We start from the raw sequence: 27,687 nt of genomic DNA, 5'->3' as shown, positions 1-27,687 counted from the left end.
GCTTAAGAAGTAATTGGATGAGGTGGTTGGTTGTGTTCAAACACACCCTCAAAAGACCTCAGCGCCATGCTTCCAGTTGCCCTAATGATTAATAAACATACGTGAACACCATTAGAATAATTAAACTCTTTTTTACTGCAAAGTGTGAAGTATAATTATATGAGCAAGCCGTCTTTTTTTTTTTGTAGTTAGCCTCTTGCTGGCATTGCAAGGACATAAAAGGATATCAGCCATTTAGTCATTGCAAGCTGCTGTCAAATGGCCACAGCATGCAACCTGAAAGGTGTTTAGCTGCCACAAAACACCACACACACATCTGTGGAGAACATGTGCGTGTACACTCCAACATTACAAAGAAAATAAAAAATGCTGGCTTTCAGTGGTCCCCTACACATAGAAGAGCTGCAGTCGAAAAGCAGCAAAAATACTACCAGCGTTCCATGATTCTTATTGCTTTATTTAGGGCTGGGGAACCTTTTCAATATCAGTGGCCATCTGTGACGGCCATATTAAAAATCAAGAAAAAATAGGAAGCAATAACCAAACAAATATTATGACATAGTGTATATCATGAACTCGTTTTCTCTCAGTTTGTTTGCTTGATGCCAGGTCAAACACTTGTGGTTCCCCAACCAATTTAGTATTTCTTTTAGCTACATTTTACTAGACCAAGATCCCAAACAGCAATATATATTAAAAAAAAAACAAAAAACAAAGAAAAAGACTGGAACAAGTGACAAAGCTCTCAACCACTCGTGCTGTTATTGTCCCGGTCTTTCAATACAGAGCTTTTCTTCTCCAGTCTTCCATGTGTGAAGCAGCAAGACAGTGTGTTTCATTTCAAGAGAGCTTAAAACTTTTCACAGTCTTTTCTTAGGAATCAAACAATCCCATTTGATCGTGCAGCACGCCAATATCACACAAACCGTTTCTCTTCTTGTGATTCCTTACCAGATATTCTTCAGTTCCATAAATGGACATAAACTTCTCATCATCCTCCAACTCTCTCGCCGCTCCGAAGTCAGTTAGCTTATAGACAGACCTGCCGTCCTCACCCGTCTGACGCATTATGTTGCCTGGTTTAATGTCCCGGTGCACCACACCGTTCTCTCGTAGGTGGTTCATTCCCTGTACTAAAATAGAAAGGAAGTGAGCAATTATTCATGTGAAATGCTTTTAAGTCAGGGTTCACTAACCTTTTTGAAACCGAGAGCTACTTTTTGTCTACGGCTTAATGTGAAGGGCTACCCGTGTGACCCAATAAACGAGATTGTGATTAAGACTGATGATGGCAACAGTTAGATCCTGTGAAGTATTCTTTCTAATTTTTTTCACGAAAGGGACAAATACTGGCAATGGACCGCGTTTGTCCTTTCAGGGTGAACTTCAACCTACCAACACATTGCAATACAGTGAGAAACTCCGCCTCAGCCAGGCCAAAAGCATTTTCTGGCTCTTCAAGCACGTTGAGCAAACTTCCCCCCGAGCAGAATTCCATCACTAGAACCTTCTGTTTAGATGGCAGCTGCAAAAGAGAATTTTCCCATAACATTCACATTTTACTTTTACACAGCGATGAGATGAATGCGTCTGTTTAACTAATCCAGTGTACACTTTTTCAATTATATGTTGTCCCTTTATGAAATGGCAGCTTTACCTCCTCCACGGCGTAAAGCTTGACAATGTTCTTGTGGTTGAGCTTCCTCAGCATGTCAAACTCCCTCATCTGCACCTCATGAGTGCGGTTGTAGCTCGCCAAGTTGAAAACCTTGACGGCTACCAACTCACCCGTCCGCTAAACAAATTTAAAAAAAAATCACACACACAATAACCAGAAAGGGGAAAAAGGTCAGCGTTTTGGGCAATACCAGAGTGATGTTATCCCAGCCAAAATGTGAGCAGCACAGACGTGAGGAAGACAAACACAATCGTGTTTGAAAAAAAATAAAAATGAGGTTACCTTATTTCGAGCCTTGTAGACGCAGGCAGTAGCCCCTTGACCCAGGACATCCTGTAAGGACCACAGGTAGCTGGGGGTGCTGGCTGTCATCTCTGACATTATGGCAGAATGAAAGAAAAATACACACAAAGCTTAATTTCCCATGTGTCAAACTGTGGAACACAAATAAAGACTTACTAGTGTACCTACACATGCAAATATATAACCCAAACGCTTAGGATTAGCTAACGGTGATTTTTTTCAGAAATAGAACGATAAAAAATGTCAAACAGAACATTGTATTGTAGCTTACCACTCAGGAGTATCAGTAATCAGCTTACGCCCCAAAAAGTGCCTTTAAATCGGATTCGTATGTAAGAAAAGACGTACGAAATGGCAAAATTGTAGATGTAAAAACGTCCGGAGCAAAATAAACCACACCTGAGGGTGAAAGCCCTTTGCAATGAATGCTGCTGCTAACTATCCTTATCCTTTTCTTGGTTTATGGAGCCACAAACGTTTTGTATTTAGACTCGAAGTTGCGTCGCTAAGCACATTTCAGTGTTTCCAACTCACGGGAGGAAGTGTCTGCTCGCTGCTACAGCCGTTCAGTTGTTGATTGCGGAAATGAAGCTGAGTTTGCGAAGTTGAACTGTTTCAAACAAGTGACACTATGTCCAAAAGTTGCTTCCCCGCTAAAGGTCAACTCTTGAAGAAGTGGATTTTAGAGGGGAACCGCGACAAAGTTTACTCATTGCTAAATCTAAAATAGCTCCTCTAAAGTGGGTCATGTGACATAACAACGTATTGATATACAAACAACGGTAAAACATCAGCAATAGTATTAAAACCTATAATTTATTCAATAATACTTAAGTACAAATAACTTGTCTTCATTATCTAATTAAGCGTTACTAAATTATTAAACGTTACAAAAGCAATATCCCAAAAGTTATGGAGTTGGGCGAGGTGGCTTCTGGGAGTTGTAGTCACGGGATTTCCCCCGAATGTTTCGACCCCTGAATAGGGACGTGCCGAAAGGAGAAGAAGAAGAAGAAGTTTCGGGCCATTTCCCAGCATTGGAAATCGTTTCGAGCTCGAGAGGAGGGGGAAATCGAGTAAAATTTACTATCGTTAAGTTACTGTCCTGTATAAATTTCATTTTTTATGCTTCAATCACCTGCAGTGTGGAATCTAGATATTTAACATGTTTACTTTTGTCTGCACATACAACCTATTTCGATGTTGGACAGAGAGATGATACAACTCAAAATTGATAGCAAGCAATGTTTATTTAAAAAAAGATCTACAACCATAACTACACATAGAATTATATAAGGCCTATTTGATTAAATCACCATTGATATTACTGTACAATATTGTACCAAAAAGAAGAGTGTACCTCTGTAATGTACAACATTGTTATATACAAAGTACATCTGAACACAGGATTCTCCAGTAATACAAAGACTACTATAAATAAATTTGACATAAGAGTCCCTCTCTTTTTTTTAGTTCTGTTTCCAAATGGACACAAATGCATATATGACAAAATCTGGTAAGTCACCCGCACACAGTTAGTCAACACGCAAAGCCAACTTTGTTCAAGTGCATGATTTGATTTGAGATCACACAAATGCACCAACCACCCACATCCATGTTGGTCTGTGTGTGCGCGCACCAAGCACGCAGTCACAGTCCCTCCAGTTGTTGCAATGAGGTAAGAACAACAGTAATACACAATCATGATCGAGATTTAAAAATGTACAAGTGTAATTCAATACGTGGGAGAGTGTGATGCAGCTGTCTCATATACAGAAAAAAAATATTTGAATCATTTTATGCATTTATATCCTGATCTGATTTACATACTTGCAAAAGGAGAAATTTATTTGAACATTAAATGGTGCTACTCCCTGTAATAATAAACGGGGTCTTCTTTGGCCACCTTTGTAAGAGTTCTGTGGTCGGTGGTATTATTGCAAAATCCTGTGAATATACAGACACGGGTGACAACACATATTTGACTTATTCATACCTTGGCCATCCTCTTGTAATGGATTCATCCATCCATCCACGCATGCTCACATAGCGGCACACACATGCACACGACCAGACGGCGACACAGGTCAACATTTGTCCGTAAAACAGTAACAGTGAAAAAGTCCGAAAAAAAAGGGTGCTTAAGAAGTAATTGGATGAGGTGGTTGGTTGTGTTCAAACACACCCTCAAAAGACCTCAGCGCCATGCTTCCAGTTGCCCTAATGATTAATAAACATACGTGAACACCATTAGAATAATTAAACTCTTTTTTACTGCAAAGTGTGAAGTATAATTATATGAGCAAGCCGTCTTTTTTTTTTTGTAGTTAGCCTCTTGCTGGCATTGCAAGGACATAAAAGGATATCAGCCATTTAGTCATTGCAAGCTGCTGTCAAATGGCCACAGCATGCAACCTGAAAGGTGTTTAGCTGCCACAAAACACCACACACACATCTGTGGAGAACATGTGCGTGTACACTCCAACATTACAAAGAAAATAAAAAATGCTGGCTTTCAGTGGTCCCCTACACATAGAAGAGCTGCAGTCGAAAAGCAGCAAAAATACTACCAGCGTTCCATGATTCTTATTGCTTTATTTAGGGCTGGGGAACCTTTTCAATATCAGTGGCCATCTGTGACGGCCATATTAAAAATCAAGAAAAAATAGGAAGCAATAACCAAACAAATATTATGACATAGTGTATATCATGAACTCGTTTTCTCTCAGTTTGTTTGCTTGATGCCAGGTCAAACACTTGTGGTTCCCCAACCAATTTAGTATTTCTTTTAGCTACATTTTACTAGACCAAGATCCCAAACAGCAATATATATTAAAAAAAAAACAAAAAACAAAGAAAAAGACTGGAACAAGTGACAAAGCTCTCAACCACTCGTGCTGTTATTGTCCCGGTCTTTCAATACAGAGCTTTTCTTCTCCAGTCTTCCATGTGTGAAGCAGCAAGACAGTGTGTTTCATTTCAAGAGAGCTTAAAACTTTTCACAGTCTTTTCTTAGGAATCAAACAATCCCATTTGATCGTTACAGGGTCTTAAAAACGCTTCAAGGAAAAAAAAAAGTTTTCTTTCTTCCTCATGTGAATCTCTGTGTAAAGGAGAGCAATACTTCCACCCCCCCTAAAAATAGCTAGTGTATGAAAGTTGCAGGTGCCCATTAATCAGCACATCTGACTGTTCCCTCATGAAAGACTTGAAAATCCTTTCCGTGCTGCGATCAGTGAAAAGTGACCTGGCCATGTAACCTTGTGACACTCTAAAATGGATTGTGACGTCTGAATGCTACAGTGTGTAGTGGGTTAGTATGTGCTGGATGCGTAACAAACTAAGTGCTTCCGACACCTGCTTGAAGACCTGCTGGTTTAAGCATTAGGGATTCGATTTGGACTGTGCTGGGAGCGAGGAGGTGCTAAGCCGGGCAGGATTTGTCATTCGACTGGGATGAAGGTGGTGGAGGAGGCGCGTGAGGGAGAGCATGTGTGTGCCCCGGTGGCGGAGGCGTAGGTGGCACGGTGGATGTCGGGGAACCCATAGCTGTACTGCCATTCCCTCCGCCGCTTTTGGGGAACACCACTGGCTTGGGCCTCGTTGCCGGGGGACGCAGCTCTCTGAAGGAAGGAACCGAGGAGGACAGAGAGGAAGAGGAAAGGGAAGGCGACGTGGCGGAGGGAAGGGGGCTCCTGGGCTGGCTTTTGGTAGCTCGGAAGGAGGAGGGCACGTCGCTGGCTGAGGAGGCGCTGCGCTGAAGTGGGTGGGCGTGTGAGGAGCCCCCCTCGCTGTCCCGTAGCAAGCGGGAGTGGAGCGGGCTGGAGGGTTCCGATGCTCCTCCTCCTCCGCCGCCACCGCCACCACTCACGCCTTTCAGTTGCTCCAGTGTGTCGAGGACCACGTCAGGGGTGTGTTTGGAGGTGCTCTGTCGCTCCAACTCCCTCAGCTCATTCAAAGCGCAGCTCATTGCCGCTTCGATGTCCTGCAACAAAGAGGAACGAAGCGTTAACTGAATTGTGAAGTGGCCGCGTTACACGGAAGTAGAAGCTACGAGCCTTTAAACTGCAGAACTCTTTTTGTAAGCTTTTTAAATGCGTTCATTTATCTTCCAAAGTCAGGGTTAAAAATCACAAAATACACATTTTTCACAAGACAAAGCCTGAACTATTTAGCACCAAAAGCGATAACTATAATTGCAGATTGTCACACTACTGTGCGGCCACTTGTTGGGAGGCAATTTTTGAATTGCTAGTAGCCTGGAAAAAAAAAAAAAAAAAGCCAGCTACTAGATCACATGGGTGTTCCTCCACATGTATTGAGCCAAGGCACATACTTTACTTGTGAAGCACTTGATGTTAACTCGTGCAATTTTAAATTGTTATTAATATCAGTGCTAGTAGTAATCAGCTGACAACCAGTGAAGTTGGGTCTCATCATCATAATACCAGTAACAAATCTTAAAAATAAAAAATAATTAACCGAGAAAGTAGTTTGAATGATTTTTACACACACTGCTCAGCTTGAAATGTAAAGTATGTATTAAAAAGAGAGAGAGAGAGAGAGAGAGAGAGAGAGAGAGAGAGAGAGAGAGAGGGAGAGAGAGAGAGAGAGAGAGAGCGCTCTATCTGCTGGGGCACTGCAACTAAGTCAGCACCTGAGAGGAAGCGGTACCTGTGAGCTGTGATCCACCTGGGCTATGACCTCAGGTTCCAGAGGTCGATGGTTGCTGAAGCTCTTGGAGCGTCCCGCCGGAGTTGACTTGCGCAGCTGAGGACTTTCCACCTGAGCATTCATGAGCACTTGATGAATTGAACACCTCATTGTCTTAATAATTGACAGTAGAATCTCAAAATCTTCCAAGTCACATTACCTTCGTCTTCAGCGAGGAATGGCGTGTGATGGAATTGAGGATGCTGTGAGCGCTAACTGGCCGTTTGTCCGCAGACTCCTTCACCAGAGCTCCACCGATAGGAAGCGATGCGGTCCTGACCCCACCCAGGCCGCCTCCGCTGGCCCCTGAATTTTCACTGTCTGAGCCCCGGAATGTTCTTCTGATGCTCCCAGACTCTGGACGTTTCCTCATCCTGAGTGAGAGAATTATTGAGCAGCTTTTCTCTGTTAGTGAACGAGTGCTCACGTTTGTCAGATTTGGTTGGGTTACAACAAAAGCTGTCATAACTGTGGTGGGGGGGGGGGGGGGGGAGCGACACAGTGTTTATCGGGCTGTGCATTTTTTTGGCATGCGAGACTCACTTGTTGAGGTTGGCCAGGTAGATGTCAGCCACATGAGCGCCCGTAGGTGATGCAGCGCTACCTCGGGTGGAAACCCTTTCCTCCAGCTGGTCCCTGGTGTCCATATCAGATTTTGGGCTTCCACGGCCGCCATCAGTCCTAAAAGTAATCTCATTTAACATGAAATGTCCCCTCTTTGCACTTTGAATGAGACCGTTTAGTAAACGCAGGCATGAAAAGATCATTTTCAATACGAGACTGAACAAAATGTTTATTTTTTTTAAAATGTGTACAGTATTTGGCTGACTCCAAATTTTCCCTTGAAACTCCACTGCGCACTAAACAGCACGGCAGCTCGCAACTAGCTATAAGTGGAATCTCCCTCCGAGGCAGGCTGCGTGTCAACACGATCTGCCATCTGTGCTCTACATACAGGTGAACTCTCACAACCTCATGCTGATTAGAAACATACCGTGGCCACATAAATATCTCAAGATAGCCACAAGCTGAACTGTAATGATCTTTTCTCGTCTGACAGCGCAATGGGGATTTCCACATCACACTTAGCCAACACTGTAATGTTCTCGCAGGAAATGTACATATGCACATTGTGTGTATCATGCATAGCGAGTGTACACATCTTACATGTCTTGGACCACAATATATTGATGTGGCACCAATCCATCCACTCCATTATGTCGCCCCTCCCACCAGTCATCAGACGCTCGTTGATAGAGAAGCAATGAGGCGCCCTTCTTGAAAGACAACTCGCGACTGGTCCGGCCGGAATAGTCGAAACGAGCAATGGCTTCAACTGGATCAGACTCTGAAACAGCCAAGGTACCTGATGTTGAGAGGATGGCAGACACAGAGACAGGAAGCGACATAGCGGGTGGCACAAAACAAGACGGGGTGGGGGGGGGGGGTAGGGTAGGGAAGCCAGAGCGATGTAGAGCAGGTTAGTACTGCTGGTGTTTGGTGACGGCATACATTGCAGAAAATACACATAGCAGCAGGATTGTGAGCTGGTTGAAAAGCTTTGAGCCACGAAGCGCTAGAGGAGATCTCATGTGCTAGTGACAGGAGCAACTCTATCAAGTTTCTTGGAGGAGGCTGTTAACAGGCAATTTTTACGCACCATCTTCACTGTTGTGGCTGACGGACACGGTGTCGGGCGCCGGCTCTTGCACGAGTGGGGGATCGCAGTGTGGACTGTCACTAGAATGGACAAAAAGAGCAGATGAACGATGTTCATTAACTCAGTCTTATGAAGACGTAACATTGAATCATTGTCTTGCAAAAGCTTTGCGCCACGAAGAGCTTGAGGAGATCTCATGTGCTAGTGACAGAAGCAACTCTATCAAGTTTCTTGGAGGAGGCTGTTAACAGGCAATTTTTACGTACCATCTTCACTGTTGTGGCTGACGGACACGGTGTCGGGCGCCGGCTCTTGCACGAGTGGGGGATCGCAGTGTGGACTGTCACTAGAATGGACAAAAAGAGCAGATGAACGATATTCATTAACTCAGTCTTATGACGTCACGTGTCACACCACTGAGAATCCTATCCCTGAAGACCTAACATTGAATCGTTATCTTGCAAAAAAACACAAGTGCCATTTTAATTGGATGAATATTGAAGCATTATTAATGTTGGCCTAGGGGAGGGATCATTTTATGTTAAATGGAACTTCTTAGGGCAGGAATGGGCAACTTACATGCTGAAGGATTTCTGTGAATGTGTGAGTCTTGAGAAATGTCTTGTTTTTTCACTCGAGTACGCAGCCAATCTTCAACTAAAAAGTCAAGTTTGCAAACTGTGCGACGATTTGGGTTGGTCTTTGAAGTCATAAATCTGAATCAGAGCACTTTGCAAGTAAATTACTGCTGTTGTGATTTGCGGTTACAGTCAAACTAATTCGACCTCAGCGACGAGGTCAGGTGTGACTCTAATCTCGTGTTATAAAATAAGATAAAATAACCTTTATTTGTCCCACACTGGGCAAATTTGCGTGTGGCATATGGCAGGTAATCTGATCCTCATGGCCACCTGACCCAGCACAACGAAGAGTTGATGACTGAGTTGAGCTTCAACTTAATGAGTACATGACATTCTTATGAAGAAAGTGTTTTCTTTTTGTTTAGTTTTGCCTTCAATGAAAAAGAAAAAAAAAAACAAACAAAAAACCTCCAGCTCGGGATTGAACAAACACCAGAAAAATCATCACTTTTCACAGCCATGTGCTCCAACCAGTCTGCCATCACATCACAGCATACAACACCAAGCCAATGCCTTTTCTTAAGCTCGCCGAAAAGCGTGGTCACGGCAAACGCAACTAGCGGCACTTTTTTCCTATTTGTTAATTTTGTTGAAAAACCTACGATCAAGTCAACATATCCACCATACCTGTTGTTATCCACGCTGCCTGGGCTCCGCCTTCTCTTCTCGAATAAGGTTGAAGTGACTTCACTTTGTTGAATGTGAAGAAAAAAACTAGATACACTGGAGAAAACTGGCTGAGCCATATCCAATATGGCCGCCACGTCAAGTTCCTGTTGAAGGCGCGAGCCGCTCAGAAGCAGACAGGAAATGACATCGGCTTTAACAGCAACTCCGTTAACAAATTATTGGCTGGGGGCGGTGCAATCCAGTGCCCATCGGTGCACAATATCTGCGAATTGCACGAGGACCGGCTGCACGTCACACTTTTAACCAGAGTCTATCGGCGACGTTCTGTGTGCCCAAACTCGACTTAAGTCTTTGTTTGAGATGCCAAAGATAAACAAATCAACTTTACCCGTAACTACACTGTCCTGCTCATCTAATCACAGATAAACATATATTTTGAAGTATTTTTATTATATAATATTGCATCATTTCATTTTTGTCCCTTTCACTGTGACCCAGCTGGGCGCTAGGTCGGCACCTTAGCGCCTTTCTATTGATGAGCCTCCACTGACCAGAAGTCATCACCAGCTCCGGGGATGATGTAGATGGGGCCCTGCAGGTCCTGCAGTCTTGGAAAGATGGTGTCATGGTGGATGATGATCGTTTTTATGAGTTCATTGACGTGGGCCTGGCAGGAGACTTGGTCGTGACCTTCCGGGACCGACATCAGGGTGGGGCCAAAGCAGATGGCAAGGTTGTAAGGGTCCATCATGTTGTCCTCACTGTACTGGGACAAACTGGGTGGAGGGGGGGGGGGGGAACAACATTCATTCAATTTCATAATCATCTACAGTCGTCATTGTATGGGGCATTATCCGTCCTTTTATTTTTGACACTGTTTGTCCTGAACTGCTGACTTTGAGTGAGGAGCCAGGTACAACCTCGACTGGTAGCCAACAAATCACCGATGAGGCATGATATCATGTGAGATATCTCATAATGCATGCCTGTATGTGCCAAATTGCAGTTAACTCCTCTGTCAGTGACTCACTTCCTTTAAGAGCAATGGTTTTGGGAGTGTGTGAGAAGAAGCAGACTCTTTTGGGAGACAGTAAATCACCCACGGCCAAAGAAGAAGCACCTCTTTGCTTCACCAAGTCTGTCTGGGATCAATCTGTTTACTCAGGAGGTCTCACATTTCAGGTGTCCATTTAGTTGCACTCCCCTTCTAATCTAACGTGATGTGATTAACGTGAAACGAGACCATTTGTTTATTAGTCATTTTTGATGTTAAATATTTCATCAAAAATAGCACAGCGTAAGCATCTCTATGGCTCCAAATGAACCCCCATCTGACAGAGGAGGGGAGGGGGTGGAGGTGGTCTACCTTGTGACTGTGACGATTCACAGTTTGGCTTTGCAGGGAATGCAAGCCTGCGTAGCTCATCAAGACACCGAATATGATACAAGGCTATAAATCAAACAGAGAAGGGGGGAGTAATCTTTTTTCAAGAACTGAATGGGCGGGGGGAAGAAAAAAAAACTCCTATATGGGCCTCCTTTGGCTTTTTCAGGATGTTTACCTCATCTCAGCTATCACGAAAAAAAAAAAAATGCAAGATTTTACAATGCGTGCAGACAGAACGTGCTTGTGCCGTACTCACTGGTTGAGGAAGGCAAACAGGTATCTCATGATGATGAGGGTTTGACTTGGCAAAGATTGTAGCCCTTTCTTAATGTGGACAGCGCGCTCCTGGAGGCTCTCCATTGCTGCAAGGTACCAATGATGATGACGCCCAGGAGATTAGTCGCACAATACAGAGTTTGAAAAACAAACCGCAGCATTCAAAGAGAGTGGCAGAGGTGACTCTTACAGACACAGGATATGAGGTCATGGAACACTTCCTTTGGAAAAAGGGCCTGGTCCAGTCCTCTAAAGTAGAGCTTGAGGACACCAGCAATTGAGTCCATGTCATGGTCATTCTGGTCTCCCGCTAAAGGGTCTTCACCTGTAACCCACAAGACGGAGAGGATTAAGTGTGTGTGGGGAGGCCGAGGAGGCATATATTTTCTGTGAATTAATTGTCGTCCCACCTCGCTCAAATGCATTCTTGATATCATTGACCTCCACCTGGGAGCCCGATACTCGGAAAATCCCCTCATGCTGCAGACCTACATGGCCATAAGCACACAGTTGCTTTGATTACATTCATTTTTCATTTTCAGCATTGGCATGCTGGATATTGGAGACGTAGTTTGTTCATTCGGAGACTACTCGGGTCGGAACCGATCACATGACACAACCGTGCAACCAATCAGGACACAGCTAAGGCTGGTGCTAAACCTATCACTTGACGGAAGAATTTCCTCACCATGGCGACTGATGAAACGGATGCAGCTCTCGACCATAAGAGGAATGGCTTCACCCGTATTCTAAAATTGGAGGAGAGCATTATTCGCATTAATAATGACACCCAATCGTAGATGGTCAATAGGAAGCTGCCAAGGAAATAAAACAACCGCAACCTTGTTACCAGGATGACTACCTCATACGCCTGCCGCACATGCATCAGAGCACACGTTCAGGAGGAAGGGGTGCCAGACATGGGCTGGGGGGAGGCTGCTGTTGCTAGGAGACTACACTTCTCCCCTTTATTTTGGGGTTTCCACCAGAAACTTGACATTGGGTACCATGTTGAATATATGTATTTATTTATTTTTAAACTGATGGCCAGTTAATACTGATGACTGATAATTCAATTCATTAAAAAAAATATCTACGGTCATTTGAATGTACAGTACTGCGGTGTTTCCCAACCTTAATTGTGCTACGGCACCCATTTTAAATCTCACACCATCAACAAAAATGTCACAAAAAGATGACATCATCTCAGTTTACGCACAAAGAAAATGACTTGTGTTTTATGAATAGTACCTCCAAATGAGTGTTCTGTCACTGTATGTTCATGGCACTGATAGATCAACAAAACTGATTTTGTAATGAATAAATAACTTGCCGACAAGTTAGGTGAAATTGTATGATTCACCACGGCAACCCTGATGAGCTCTCACGGCACACAAGTGTGCAACGGCACCCTGGTTTGGAATCACTGCAGTACTGTAGCTGATCATGGAATTGTATTTTGTGTTCCCAGTATGATGCCAGCTGATGCCACGAGGGGGCGCCTCAAACATTAGGTCCCCTTTTTAACTCCCTTGTCATACTGCACCAGTGAGCCCATTAGATTGCACTCATTCCATAACAGATCCACATCTGCGCGTGTTGAGTATGCTTCCAAATATGCCCTCGCATCTCATGGGTGGCAACGGTGGGGGGAAAAAAAAAATCATGTGTTCAAAACAAAACCACACACTCACACGGCAGATAATTACCTGTTTCCGTACTGCAGAGTTTCTCCGGTCACTTTGCACATAGAGAGAAGGAAACAGCACTCTGTCATTAAGTCGCCAGAGTACCTATTTATACGCACACAACTTTGGTAACGCTCTATTTGTTCACACAGACACATATGTTGAGAATATCTTGAAACAGTGACGGGGAAAATAATACCCCAAAGTGCCAAGAAATTAAGAGAACCCGACTTTGGCATATGTCTCCCAGATAGTACGCTTGTGTGTTTTTGTACTTCCTTCCTTCACCACACGTACCTGGCAAGGCAACAGTCGGTCTTCTGACCTAAAGGGGGGGAGAGACAGGACAAGTGTAGACCTTGGAGAGTAACAGTTATAGCAGAATAGAAGTGAAACACGCGGGAGGAAGGAGTCAGCGTACTCATACAAAGGCTTTCCTGCTCAGTTACGGAAATACATATGGTCGCAGTCACTGTGACCTCCACATATAGAGGACACGTCTAAAAAAGTATGAAGGACACTCACTCTCTCCTATGGTTTTCTGGATGAGGTCATGCTTGGCGTCGAGCTTAGTGATCAGGTTCCTGCCTTCAAGAAACTCCTTCAGCTTCTACACAACACACAGTACGAGGAGTGCGTAGTTCAGGTGCGCGCAGAAGTGCAGTAAATCACAGCGCTCTATGAATCCACCCCCAAGCCGATAAGCCTCGATTCAAACCTGACACTGACCGTAAAGTAGAACTGTTCTGTCTCCTGTTGGTTGGCCCGCCTCTTGGCAAGGCTGGGCTTGCTGAGATAGGATTCACTGAACGTCGACTTGACGGACTCCATGCTGTTGCTGTGATGGAAGCAATCGGACACGTCATAGTCCTCCACTGTCACCATGTCCTGGATGGTGGACAGAGTGGCTTCCATGGTCTTCTTCACCTAATGAACAGCAGAGCGAGGGGAAGAATGAGCACGAAGAGGCATGTGAAGGCCTGTTGTAATGATCAAGGGGAAACTCATACTAACCTCTTCATTTTCTATCTTGAGCGTGGAGAGACGCGACTGAAGCTGCTGACACCTCTGGAGAAGCTCACTTTCCAGTGGCTGTTGTGCACACATGACGCCCATCTATACGCACACAAACACAAGTTTGTAGTTTGAAGTGCAGTGGGACCGCACTGCGTACTACAGAAACGGATACCGTGTCTCCCATGTGCGACTGGAAGTCAAAGCGAGCTGGCGGACAGAAGACATTGTTGTAGGTCTCCATCAGCTTCTGTTTGTCTCCGTTGGGCTCCAGACTTTCAGCGGCACCCTCCAGTGTCTCCAGACCAGTGTGCTTGGATACCTCTACATTCTGTTCCGCTGACAAGTAGGTCCTCAGGGCACGGTGGAGGCTGGCATGGTAGCCCAGGTCACAGCACTGTACAAAGATGAGTCAATCATTGTGGTGAATGGGACTCGCAAGTGGTGTGAAATCACTCCACCGAGTGCCTCACACAGGTCTTTTGGTTTTCACGATGGTCTATTTGGTTGATCGCCACAAGCACAAAATGAAGTTTTAAGTGATGGAATTGGAGTGGAAGAGGCAAACACACATATTTTGGAAAATTAATCGATCGTCCTGTTAATTGTGGCGATATGGCAGGACTCCTTTGGCTGCCAGTCAACCCTTTTTCAGAAGTTCCAAAATTCCATTGCTCCATGGACTTTTGGAAAATTAATCGATCGTCCTGTTAATTGTGGAAAAGCCTTTTCTCAGAGGCGATATGGCAGGACTCCTTTGGCTGCCAGTCGACCCTTTTTCAGAAGTTCCAAAATTCCATTGCTCAATGGATTATTTGTGGCAACAATTTTTGTTTGGAGCATGTCAAAAATGTTTCCAACATTGGAAAAAAAATCTGCCTGTGGTACACTGGCACTGCTGCAAAAAGGGGGTTTGCACATACCTTTTGGGTGCAGTAATTAAAGACGCAAAATGAACCACCTTAAGTTTGACAAGTCACATTGCAGGTGCTAAATAAAATGTACATATGTATATACTTTTCGCAGAACGCGCAAAATGAACCGCGTGGCAACGTGGCTGATGCAATACCGGGTGACCCCGGTTCGTAGATCAGTTTCCACATATGTTTGCAAAGAGCACTCGAGTTTCCGTCCGTGTTTGTACGCACAAACCTTCAGGAAAGTAGTCGCTTTCAATACTCACGTCAATGATGTCAGAGAGGTCATGGATGTAATACTTGAAGACGCAGCCGTTGGTGGCCTCCAGAGCGAGAAGGTACTCATTCCTGGCTTTAATGGCCTTCAGCTTGTTCTCCGTGTACTTGGCTTGTCTCTGACAATTGGATGGGAAAGGCGGTAAGGAACAACAAGGACTTGACCGTTGAATACTCAAGTCAATCTTTTGTGCGAAACACACAATCATGTCGGTACGACAGCACGCGGCATCTTCCATCATCGAGCGTCCCTCACTCACCTTCTCCTTCATCTTTTCTATTTTCTTGACACTAGAGCGGCGAATGGGTTTGTCGTCCGCCTTGATGCTAGCAAGGGTGTCTGGCGAGCGTGGCGTCTGACGGTCGTCCTGGCGACTGGAGCGCCCCATCTGTTTCTCCTCCTGCTTTTCGGCCTCCTTCAGCTTGGACTCAGCGTTGATGCTGTCGGTGTTGTACATGTGGTACGTCTTCATCACCTAAGAACATGACATTTCCGTCACAACGTTTTTCCACCCTGTGGCTTTGGGAAAATGATGGGGCATTCCGCAGTTTTCGTAGCGAAGGAGTCACACACACACACTCATGGTCAAACACATGAAAGTGGGAAATCAAGCTGGGTCAGCCCCAATTGGGCGACCGGCACTCGGCTGTTCTGATTCAAACTCCCAAGAAAGTCACTGCTTTCTTTATGAGTATGCGTGTGCACGTCACTTAAACCAGATTTATTTATAACTCTTTGCAGACTATAATTGGCGGGTTGAGCAGCTAAACGTTGGGCACACACACCCACACACACACCAAAGTGACTTGGCTGGGCTACGGACATGAGTAACCAATGTTGTGTTGCTCCTGACAGCCCAAGACCACTAAAACAATGACTGTCAAAAAAAAAAGAAAAAAAATACACCTTGGTGAAGTCGATGGGTTGTCAAATTTTCTAGTTGTCCGTATAAATTAAGTGACATCAACATCACTGGTCCAGCTGTCTATTGTGACTTGAGTACAAATTATTACGTGTATTAATAATTATAAAGTGGCTGCTCTCATGGAAAGAAAACAGAATCCCACCAATTCTGTTGTTCTACATTGCTACATCAAAATTTGGTTTTGGTTAAGCACTGGAATGAATCACAAATTAATTGTTTTGCTGTTGTAAACACACTCTAGTTTCAAGTGTCTGGCTCGCCACCGACATTTTTTCCCCCCTGCCGAAAATAACATCTCATCCCTTTTCATTGAGCTACACGAAAAACCAACTTCAGGGATGCACTTATTCAAAAGGTGCCAAAAGTGATTTTGTCTTACCGAATAAAGCTCATTCAGAACCTTCATCAAGTCTTCCTGCAGCTGCACGCCAACCTCTTTGCTCTAAAGAGACAAGACGGATTCAAGTTAGTTAATCACAGTGAACAAAGAGCTTATTAACAATTATCTCGGTGTCATTAGCAAGATTACTCTGCAGTAATTGTGTATTGTCCGTCCGGTAAACTTGCAAACCGACTCAGGCGTGGTGTTAAGCAACAGCCTCATCTGTCTTGACTATCAGGCAGGATGAAGGCATTACAGGAGTTTTTCATTGTGGAGTTTGTAGTGGTGCAAAAACGGCAGCTGTGTCCTTTTTTTTTGGAGGGGGGGGGTAAGACTTTGTGTCCTTTATTTGCATATATTTGCTCTCAAAAGTCAGCAACCCAATTGAAGACAACAGTATAGAAAAAGAAAGGGTGGATAATGACCCATGAAGTGAGTAAAATAGATGATTATGAAATTGAATGGGGGTGGGGGGTGATCCTCCTCTACCCAGTTGGTCCCAGTACAGTGAGGACAACATTCAAGGCACGACACTGTGCAATTCTACATCACAACTAATAACAGCCACAACGATGAACAATATTTAAACGTGTTACAGAACATGGAGTCAATACTTTCACAGTTCAGAGCCAGCAGATGCCAAAGAAAGGCGCAAAGAAATAAGACAGTTGAAGGACCGAGGCTGAATGTTTGCGGTGGAACAAGCCTGGACACAATTTGAATTCTCTGCCCTCATGTGACACAATTCGGACGTGCGTCATGACAGCGTAAAGAGAAAAAGAAAAATGACGGCATGGAATTGCTTATATTGATGAGAATCAGGCCTTGTATATCCATTAAATTTGAATTGCGCGTTGTTAATCCAGCCTGAGTACAAACAAAATGAGGGCAAGAAGTTGAATCCTGACAGGCTGTTAAAAGGTCAGGATAAGGATGAGAGGGGATAAATGTGTGCGGCGGGAGAAAGCGACAGGCGAATGATTTAGGGTGCTGCGGCGGACAAACGAGGTAACGGGGCAAGTGAGGTCGCCCCGCCCTCCGGCTTTAAAGCGGCTTCAGCAGTCTAAAACTAATCAGCCATGGCTGAGCCGTCCTATCCTTCAACTGTGAATCTTGACCTTTGAACTTTTTCCTCTGGCCTGTGCTTGCCTGTCTGGCTAGAAAGACGATGACAAAAAAAAAAAAAAGTTAAGAAAACTTATGTCCTGACGTAAAACTTTGTTAAGTGTCCCTTCTGAGAGAATCTTTGGCCACAATCTGAACAGGCAAAAGGTTCTTTGTTTATTTTTAAGTGTTTCTTGAGAGAGAATCTTTGGCCACAGTCGGTGCATGCAAAAGGTTTCTCAGCAATGTGAATTCTTTTATGAACATTTAATGACATTTGACTTGAGTGACTCCAAAGACTCCAAATTCTCAAAGGCTCCAAAATATCGTGTTAATTTTGAAGTTGAAACTCAAGTGCAATTTAAATGACTTTGCTCTAAATCTGCAAGACAGGGAAAATTCTATCCAGCCAATCTATCCAACCAAAAAAGGTAAATTAGATGCCCAAGCCGCAATGTAGAGACAAGAGAACACACATCGGGAGACAGTGAACTTTGCTTTCAAATAAATCCAGACAGAAGTAACTTCCCATTTTTCAGAAATGTCAAGTGGGTGTTGTGACTGAAAAGCACCTACTCACCTCTTCGACTCATTTGAAATCTGTTTGCAGTCTAAACTGGTTTGTCATATACAAGCGGAGCAGTAGTTTCCTGCCAAGTTTCTGTATTTAGTATAACACGTCCACCCTGGAGGACTTGGAATGTGTATGACAAGGTCTTCTGAATGGCTCCATCATTCCTCAAATGACAATCAGAGTCAAGAGGAGACAGGCAGGAGTCCAACATTTGTTTTCTCAAGGACAGGCAATAAGTTCCATTAGGACTGATATGGCGACAAGTCAAAATCGATTCTTGTAACTGCATTTTTAAGAATGCATTTTCTTTCCAAATAGGCTCGATTTCACGATGCGAAAGACAAGCACAGACTGGCTGTGTAATTTGTGTCGGATCTTGCGCTTCAACATACCAAACAACTGAAAAAAATAGCACGATCAAACTTGACCTATTTTGATTTAACTTTGGAGGAAGGGGTCAAAGAGAATTTTTTTTTTTAATTTCAAAATGTGACATTTTTGTATTGATTCAGGACATCTTCCTTAACTCTTAGGACACTTTTTGGGCATAATCAGAAGAAGGCATCTATGAAGGTGCACGATTTGGCGCTGATCCATATCAGCATTGATGGAGGTCTGTCACTGTAGTTTTACAAATAAAGCGCAAGAGAAAAAAAATGCAGATTTTTTTTAAAACAACACCCCATTGGAAGTGAAATTCAAACGTGGATAAAAATGACTGTGGAATGAATAGAGCAGATGCAACATGCACGTTCACGGCTTAGAAGAGTCTGCATGAGCGAGTGAGCATTGCCTTCTTGAAGAGGCGTCCTGAGTCCTCGCTGATCTGCGCAAAGCGGGGAATGATGTTGTTGAGGTAGAGGTCGGACAGCGTGGCGTGGTCGCGGCTCTCCCTTTTCACCTGAAGCAGCAACAAGTTCCAGCAGTTCACTGGGGATAAGATACTCTGCTCCTTCCTGCACAGGATGACAATGATGGACAACAAGTCTTTAGATGTTAATCGAGGCCCGCCTTCGAAGCACAAGTTAGCTCAAGAAGCATTCAGTCTCTTTCATCTGTTTTTAAGTTCCCCTTTTCATGCAGCTGATGGATGCATAAAGAGCCCCGCAGCTTGTTAAAGGTAGGAACAAGTTCATTGTACAGCGTGCTGTTTTTCATCAAGATGAAACAACCAGCGGAATAACACGCATTGAGGGAGAGAACGCCCAGACAGATTTATACAGAAAACAGCCACCCTGTGTCTCACCCGCACACACGCACGCACACGTACACACACACACACACACACACACACACACACACACACACACACACACACACACACACACCAGGTCAGTGAGCCAACCCAAACAGGGGATTCAGCCAGCGTACAGAACCCAGCAGGAAGTGGTAAGGCTCCCCAAAAAGCACAGCTGTTGCAGAGTAGAAAGGACACAAAAAAAAGGGTGGGGGGCTGGGGGGTGGTGGGAGATGAGGAAAAAGAGTCGGAAGTTCCTTTCATACTCTGCCTGGACATTTTGCAGTGATTTTGAATCATTTTGCCCATTTGTAGAAAAATAAAAATACTGAATGAGCTTCTTTGGATAGTAATTAAGCGTTGATCGGGAGAATAAATCGGGAGAATAGGTTGTCTGGAACAACAACAAAATAAACTGATGGCGGGGGTGGAATGTTTGGACGAAGCCACATTAACGCAATTTTTGTTATGCACTCACTGCTTGGAATTCCTTTGAAGAACACTAACTGTAAAGTAAGTGTCGTCATACCTTAGTCAGTGATTAAAGTAATAAACTGGGAAAGGCATGTGACTACTTCCTTGCCCAATGAGGTAAATTATTATTATTTTTTTTAACGTTCTGAACTCCCATTTCAATGGCAGCGTTCCTGCTGGTTGCAAACAAATCGTACTCTCAAAATTTGCCACAGTTGCTTCAAGACGCAACCAATTAAATTCAATCAACACAATTCTTGAGAATCGATGATCATTCTCATCACTAGTAGTGATGCCTGGTGTATGACATGAGCGTTATCAATAAAGCTACCTTGCTTTTTTTTTGTGTGTGTTGCAATTCCTTGCTTGGGGGTTGGATCACTCCTCCAGTATACTTCCTGCTTCAGTGACTGCAAGTCAAATTCAGGAAACAATCATTCAGGGTGAAATGTGTTTTTCTTGTTGCCTCTTTTGAGGCGCATTCTAGACTCTGTAAATTACGCTTGTGCAGCTGCATGAAACTGGACTTTCTCCAGCGAATAATTGCTTCTGAGAGCGAATTATTCATTGATTCATTCATTTTCCGATCTGCTTTATCCTCACAAGGGTCGCGGGGGCTGCTGGAGCCTATCCCAGCTGTCTTCGGGTAGTAGGCGGGGGACACCCTGAACCGGGTTGACAGGCAACCGGAGGGCACACATAGACGCACAACCATTCATGCTCACAGGTCACCCCTAGGGACAATTTTGAGTGTTCAATCAGCCGGCCATGTATGTTTTTGGAATGTGGGAGGAAACCGGAGTACCCGGAGAAAACCCACGTGAGAGAGACTTAAAATGTTTTAAAAAAATAAATAATGAAAGGAGCGGTCAACTCACAGTATTTTAATTGAAATTTGCAGTGGTGTACTATACAACGGCACTACATCCAAAGACCCATCGCCACTAATTTGTCAACACAGGATTTCACTCCAACAGCACAACCAGTGTTGAGGTTTCATTGAATGAATAACAGTTATCTGAGCTTATGCAAATTCATACGCGCTTTCGGATCGCACATTATTTTTTAAAAATAATGTGTGCATCAAAGTCCTCAAGGCTCATCTCCAAGAGCGCGCGAGTGATTATCCATATCGAGTTATGGATTATCTGTGGATAATCTGAACGGTGAAATGGATGATGAGTTGGAGTGGATGACACCAAGTCTTTGTTTGATAAGAGGAGCGCTAAATGACTGCAAGGAGTCAATAAATAATGGCCACATTGATGAACAGTCACAGAAGGCACTAGGTCACACGGACAGAGGAAGTCTTTGACAAAGAGAGAGAGAGGGGCCACTCTGTGGGAATGCAGGATCAAGGTTGAGTCAGAGAGAATGATGTGATGTGCTGGTACCGGCGGTCACTGGTCAGATGACTAAATACGTGCAATAACGTGATAAACAAATGGTCATGGCTTCACACACCCAAGCATTTTTACTGTAAAATACAGTAACATTCAGACTTTTGTGACTTTATTTTTTATGGCTTTGGACATTTGCCCAAGCATTAATTGTGTTTTAGATGGATGTTTTTGGATTTGACTTTTTATTTTGGGTTTGGGGGTAATAGTTGGGCGAGTGGTTAGTGCGTCGACCTCACAGTGCAGAGGTTGTGGGTTCAATCCCGGCTCCGGCCTCCCTGTGTGGAGTTTGCATGTTCTTCCTGGGCCTGCGTGGGTTTTTTCCGGGTACTCCGGTTTTCTCCCACATTCCAAAAACATGCACGGCAGGCTGATTGAACACTCCATTGTCCCAAGGTGAGTGTGAGCATGGATGGTTGTTGGTCTCTGTGTGCCCTGCGATTGGCTGGCAACCAGTTCAGGGTGTCCCCCACCTACTGCCCGAAGACGGCTAGGATAGGCTCCAGCATGACCCGCGACCCTTGTGAGGATAAACACATCATAAAATGGATGGATGGATGGATAATAGTTGCTGCTGTGGCACATATGTGCAGAGATATTTGAAGCACAAAATTCACAATGTAGAAATTACACAATGAAGTGTAAGGAGTTCATGTTTTAAGTTGTCTATTTCAAAATCATTCATATCGCTGATCTTAGCCCACAATTTTGAGGAAGCTCGACATTTTGCACGACTCTAAAAGATCGCGGAGCCGTATAGAGAAACGAGAGCATTCTAAATTAACTACCATTTTATAACCTCAGCTAGCATGCCAGCGCACGTCACTTCCAGCTATCGGCCATTCATTTAAGGATTAGCTCACTCTACAAATTATGTCTTAAATTAGTGAGTCAATTTTATAGACGCACTTGATCACTCCCTCCTTGCTGTCTGCTCACTTTCCGGTGCTTTTGACTTCCCCGATGAAGTAACATTTTCCTCCAGAAAAAACAAGTTCCACTATTTGCTCAATCAAGTGGCTTTATGTGGCATGTGGCACCCTGAGCCAGTTCCCGATCGCCAGGGCACAGCAGCACTCAGGGTGAAATAACAAGCCGGGCCTCGGTTATCAGAATGTAAACACGAAAATGTCATTGGCCTCTTTTGAAGGTCACATGGTGCACTTAGTGGAACATAGTGAGCATTCGAGTCAGGTGACGGCAGTGAGTCACATCAGAGGGAAATGCTAAATGGTCATTTACAGTCAGGATCAAAGCACATAACATTAAATGGAGCATCGCCGTCGGGGCATTTTTCTTTACGACCTTACAACCAAATGACTCTTACGTGACGAGACATGCGCACACAAACCAAGTCATAAATAATGATTACGATAAATGTTAAATACTCGTAGTTCCACAAACAATAGTATTGTCTGGGTTGGGATAAGGTAATTTAATTGCCTAGTGGCTTACAGATTGCTAATAAATGGCTCAAAAACAAAACAAAACAAAACGAAAAAAAAACTGCACTATGTGGCACCTATACAAACAAAATAAATCACTCTGAATTTTCCACCAACTTGAAGACGTGCAGTTAGGAAGGAATCCACGACCACAGTTTATCACCCATGAGGACATATAATTGTGTGAAGTGCCGAATCAGCAGTCAAATCAGGAAATCATTTTTAAACGTAATCCTCTTAACCATTATTTTATCACCGACTGTTTATGAAGATATTCCACAGCACCGACCCCACATTCCTGTTCCAAAGTGCGGAGTCAGTGCATATTTCCAAAACGTTGGACATCAAAATACATTCAGTTGGGAGTTAGCAATTCTAAAAACTATCCATGTACCGGTATTTGGAAGTTGCTTTTCTTATCATGAATTGTGTGAGTTCTACTTCTCAAAAAGATAGATTGAATTTATTGAACTGCCCCCCCCCCCATCTTCTTTAAGTCTTCTATGAGGTCAGTTTTAATGTGAATGAAACAATGTGACAACCTGGCAGAAAACAGTGAAGTGACACTGTCAACCTCTTCTATACTATGTGGAAAATTGGGAACTTCCCCAGCAGCCAGCAAAAAGTTTTATTGAACTACACGATTGGGGCTATTTTTCAGGCCGCGTTTCTCTTTAGATTGGGGAAGGAAACCCAGCGCAAGTCATGTCTTCCTTTCCTGCCGAATGTTTCAAAAAGCTGGCATGACTCAGCTGGCTTGTCCAGGCGAATGAGCTCATCTTATCCCAGGACATTTCTGAACCTGGGAGGACAATCTGAGTCGAGTGTTCGAGACTGCAAGAGAACGTCGAAGTGATGGCATGCTATCCCAGTTGGCTTGTGGGGGGAAATCAGGTCAGGCAGCAAAGGAGAGTGAGGATAAGACAGTGTGACGTACAGTAGCTGTCCTCAACGAGTTCGCATTTTGATGGACACAAATATAACTACAACCACCATCATACCAGCGTCAATCAAAACTGAGCTTGCCGATTTTTGCAAAGTGAGATTTCGTATTAGATTTTATCCCATTGTACAGATGGGAGTGTATCTTTATCTAGTGTCATTCTCTAAATTAATTTGGTCGGGTGTTGGGTGCCCTATTTTATTTGTTCGCTGATGAAAGATGACTCGCAAATCAGGAATGTCATTCATTCTCGTCTGTGACTTTGTATCACGGGGGACAATAGTATTTTTTTTTTGATACTTTAAATCTAAGCTGGACAAGGTGCATTCACGGACCGCACATACCAGCAGAGGTTCCACAGAAGCTTACAGCAGATACTTTTAACATGAGAAAAATAACTCGACAATGCTTGAATAGTGATGCTGATTCTTCTTCCCATTTGTGCTGCCCGGCGTGAGGGGATTTTCAGCGTGAAATCGGATCAAGATTTCAAAGGAGAGTCCTTTGCAGGCATCTTAGCAGTGAAAGTGAGACAGCGACCAGACGGCAAGAGGCGCCTCCTGCTCATGCTTGACTCTAGCAAAGGACGTAGGGCGCACGTACCAAAGCCTAGCTAGCCCAAACTGAAATATTAAGTTACATGTCAGTTTTTTTAATCAATTATAACACACAGTATAATTTTCACACTCTCACCTGTCGCACAACGGCTCATCCTTGTGTAACTAAACCAGAAAATATTAGCAAACACTTATTGGTATGATGCATTACGGCAGCGCAGGAAACCCCAGCCACAAAAATAAAAACATTGTTAAATGAATACCGCTATATTATTTCTATTTGTCAAGATGGCATTTTTGATCGTGTACCTTTTAGTGTTGGGATTCAGTGCGTTTGCTGTCGTGGCGGGTTATGTAAGGGCCACGGCTAATTAACACCAAGACTGGCCTAAAAGTGAGTGAGAGGGCAGGCTTGACTGCCAAATTTGTGACTCATCATCCTGTCAGCCTACGGGCAACGCACAATACGGTTAAAGCCCAGAGCAGTAAATTTGCCAATATCGGCGGTCTCTATGGACTCAATAAACATATACAACACACACAAAGCTTTTAGGGTTGGAAAAAACAAAACAAAACAAAAAAACATACAGACTTAGCCAGAAAATAGCTGAAATTCCAACGTGGCACCCGAACAGAGCAACAGCAGCAGCCGCTTTGAGAACTTTAGAGACGTCGAAGGAGTACAGCAGAGTAAAGAGTGGGGAAATTCGTCAATTGGTAAAATGATGATGTGTAGCTTTACAAGGGCTACAAAAAAATATATATAATAAAATATACCATGTGACTTTCTCAGTCTCCCTTGTCATGATCAACTAGAATTTATTGTCCGTTTTGAAATCCGGCGTTATGTATATCACAATCGATTTTAAAGGGATGGTTCTTACTTCCTCACAAGTCTCAGTAGTTTAAGCCTTAGCGTGCGTGTGCATGTGTTTTATCTATCACAGAATAATTCTGGGCAAGTGTATGATGCACGCAGAGAACAATGTGAAGTCAAAGGTAAAAAAAAAAAGAAAGGTCGAAGTGAACTCTGTGACTTAAGAGGGAGTCATGTTTAATAGGATGTGTGTGTGTGTGCGTGTATAGAGAGACTTTTAAAAAAATATAGCATACTATCGTGTCATTTCCTGATAGGAACTCGACATGATAGCAATAAGCAAGTGGTCCAGTTTGGACAGGTTACCTTGGTAACCTTTGACAGTAGACATGTAAACTATTAACCCAAGGCTTGGAACTGGACACAATGCAGTTTGTTACTTGGCCACACAAAAATAGTTGTATGTGCAGCAAAGGCAACGGAATGGAAAGAAGACAACACATGCCATAGCGTGTCTTCTTTCCTGCAATTTACAGGCGGTTACGATTATTCTTTTTTTTTTTGTTAATCCAGTGCGGTATATATTTTATGTCGAGCCTAAAAACCTGATTCACAAGGTGGTCATTTCTTACGAACAGATGGCGACGTGACGACCTTTCAGCCCTTCCTGGTGATTCTTGTTTTGAGCAAGTATTCATTTCACCCGTGCAAATTTAAAAAAGAAATTGAACACAGAATGACTCCCATTTTGATAGCCAAGTGTGTGTCGGTTTCATACTTCAGCAGATGGTCTTTAGTGCTGCGTGTCTTGGTGAGGAAGCGCTCAGCCAGCTTTTCCATGTTGCGGCTGTAGTCCATCTCAATCTCCGCCTTCTTCCTGAAGAAATCCTGCAGGTCCTGGAGCAGCTGCACCCGCAGCTCACACTGCTGGTCCAGACACTTCAGCTGCTCCACCAGCTGGGCGCGAATCTCTGTCAGGGCAGCGAGAGACAAGTTGTTGTTGTTGTTGTTGTTAATAATATTAAGATGATCTGAATATAAGACAATACAGACAAAACAGTGGAACCCTGAAAGTTAAATGTCCCTTTCCATTCTGAATTTTTTTGGGTCACACAAACTGTGTGTCATGTGACGCATCATATCATTTTTGACTCTAGCATCATAGTCTTTGTTTTCCCCAACGTTGAGCGGCTTATAAATGGTTAAAATAAGTTCAATTAAATTAAGATGGATTCGGGTTTCACTTTACACCATTTGTCGTCTTACACCTCGCACAGCCAAAAGGAGACTTCTACATACTAAATTATTAGATAGGATTGAAAAAATGACTCATTTTAACATGTAGTTGTTGGTCTTTATTTGCTTTGTTGCGAGTGTCTGTGATGTCTTGGATGATGACCAGAAAATGACAACGGAAAACCTCAGATGAGAGGACGGGCTAGTTATGGAAACTTGATTGTTGGCTCAAGTCAGTCAGTCAGTCAGTGTGCGGAGTGATTGGCCGCGACTTGTGGCCGATAGCAGCTCTTGAGTGAATGCCAATCCTGCTACCGCTTGCAGGAAGAAAGCGACTGAAGCGCCTCAGCGACTGTCATCCTTTCATTCATGACACACGAGGGTTTTATAATACATTGTAGTACATCACGCTATTATGTGTATCCATGTCGCCTTCCGCACATGCTAAAATCTCGAAGCGGTCGTTTATGCTAGCTTATCACTTTCCATTTCCCCTCCGACTCCCGCCCACCTTTCCTTCCATGCTGCTCCCAGTCTGGTCTCTAATTAATCGAGTGCACTCTGTTGAAGGATTCAATCACAAAAGGAAAAAACTGCTGTGGAGAATGGCATGTAATGCAGCTTTGTTTCAGGAAGCGAGTTGCCACGTGCGCGCCGTCACGTGTGCTAACTCTCGCGCACGCACGCGCGCACATTAATGATAAATGGATCAGTGCCGACAGCTGACAGATTAATGCTACGCTCTCCTAGCAGCTTGCCAACAGTTTGTGTGCGCCGCACGTGTACCCTTGTACGATGGGAGAAACGACAAACCCAGCACACGCACAATCCGGGCCCGTTCAGTCACAGCTTGCGTCCCGCAGCTGTCCTACCTCTACAACGTTGGCTGCAGAGAAGCAATGTGTTCTGCCCTCCATCCTGGCTCCTGTTCACCATCAAGTTCCCTGACACACAAGCACAGACTGCAGTGCACATTTCGCAGGCGGTTCTGGCAGAGGCCCTCGTCGGTTGCGCCAAGGGCCTCTTTGATGCTGCCTTTGTGCTTTATAGCTGAGGGTGCAGTTCCACATTACCACAAAGCGAAGTGGAATCTCTCAAAAGGTGCCTGAGCGCATACGCTTCATCTGCAACACGTCTCTCACACAGTCCTACGCAATCCCAAACAATGTGCCACCAACCAGGGAGGAACCTCTCACATTAATACAAAACCAAAACACACACACACACAGTCGGCATCTGAGCCAATAACCTGTTGTATTTGCTTTGACAACATGCGTTACTGGCCTGTGTGTGCGCGCGCGCATATTTGTGAGTAATCAGCACACTGCAAAGCACCGTGACTGACAGGGATGGAGTCACCCTGTAGTCCTGCGACCACAGAACCACAAGGTGACAAGCCTTGCAATTAA

General features: G+C 44.0%; 2 protein-coding genes across 7 annotated transcripts in view; both read right to left on the bottom strand.

Moving 5' to 3' along the window:
• The window catches only part of srgap2 (SLIT-ROBO Rho GTPase activating protein 2), a 57,017-nt gene that overhangs the window by 2,856 nt on the left and 26,474 nt on the right, over window positions 1-27,687 (bottom strand). Inside the window, exons 1-23 of one of the 6 annotated variants that reach the window (XM_019880513.1) lie at window positions 27,151-27,229; window positions 25,821-26,013; window positions 18,963-19,125; window positions 16,489-16,551; window positions 15,444-15,659; window positions 15,174-15,302; window positions 14,166-14,387; window positions 13,991-14,092; window positions 13,706-13,903; window positions 13,502-13,586; window positions 13,274-13,301; window positions 12,998-13,028; window positions 11,977-12,037; window positions 11,699-11,776; window positions 11,479-11,613; window positions 11,269-11,374; window positions 10,177-10,401; window positions 8,621-8,700; window positions 7,862-8,060; window positions 7,238-7,375; window positions 6,855-7,068; window positions 6,656-6,766; window positions 5,819-5,966 (exon numbers count right to left, since the gene is read on the bottom strand). In XM_019880513.1, coding sequence (XP_019736072.1) covers window positions 5,819-5,966; window positions 6,656-6,766; window positions 6,855-7,068; window positions 7,238-7,375; window positions 7,862-8,060; window positions 8,621-8,700; window positions 10,177-10,401; window positions 11,269-11,374; window positions 11,479-11,613; window positions 11,699-11,776; window positions 11,977-12,037; window positions 12,998-13,028; window positions 13,274-13,301; window positions 13,502-13,586; window positions 13,706-13,903; window positions 13,991-14,092; window positions 14,166-14,387; window positions 15,174-15,302; window positions 15,444-15,659; window positions 16,489-16,551; window positions 18,963-19,125; window positions 25,821-26,013; window positions 27,151-27,214 — 2,989 coding nt within the window. In that variant the 5' untranslated portion in view covers window positions 27,215-27,229. Of the gene's footprint in view, window positions 1-3,212; window positions 5,967-6,655; window positions 6,767-6,854; window positions 7,069-7,237; window positions 7,376-7,861; window positions 8,061-8,620; window positions 8,701-10,176; window positions 10,402-11,268; window positions 11,375-11,478; window positions 11,614-11,698; window positions 11,777-11,976; window positions 12,038-12,997; window positions 13,029-13,273; window positions 13,302-13,501; window positions 13,587-13,705; window positions 13,904-13,990; window positions 14,093-14,165; window positions 14,388-15,173; window positions 15,303-15,443; window positions 15,660-16,488; window positions 16,552-18,962; window positions 19,126-25,820; window positions 26,014-27,150; window positions 27,230-27,687 lie in introns of those variants that run through there. The other 5 variants (XM_019880514.1, XM_019880512.1, XM_019880515.1 and 2 more) reach the window with 5 other exon arrangements.
• On the bottom strand, window positions 874-2,823 carry LOC109522154 (inhibitor of nuclear factor kappa-B kinase subunit epsilon-like). The gene is made up of 5 exons (XM_019880464.1): window positions 2,381-2,823; window positions 1,961-2,052; window positions 1,658-1,795; window positions 1,396-1,525; window positions 874-1,133 (listed from the first exon to the last, which is right to left on the bottom strand). Exons 2-5 carry the CDS (start codon window positions 2,048-2,050, stop codon window positions 874-876), a joined length of 618 nt encoding a protein of 205 aa, XP_019736023.1. The 5' UTR covers window positions 2,051-2,052; window positions 2,381-2,823.

Source organism: Hippocampus comes, unplaced genomic scaffold (assembly GCF_001891065.2).
Source record: "Hippocampus comes isolate QL1 unplaced genomic scaffold, H_comes_QL1_v1.1 scaffold68, whole genome shotgun sequence".
NCBI lineage: Eukaryota > Metazoa > Chordata > Actinopteri > Syngnathiformes > Syngnathidae > Hippocampus > Hippocampus comes.
This window is presented reverse-complemented; position numbering and strand designations above follow the sequence as displayed.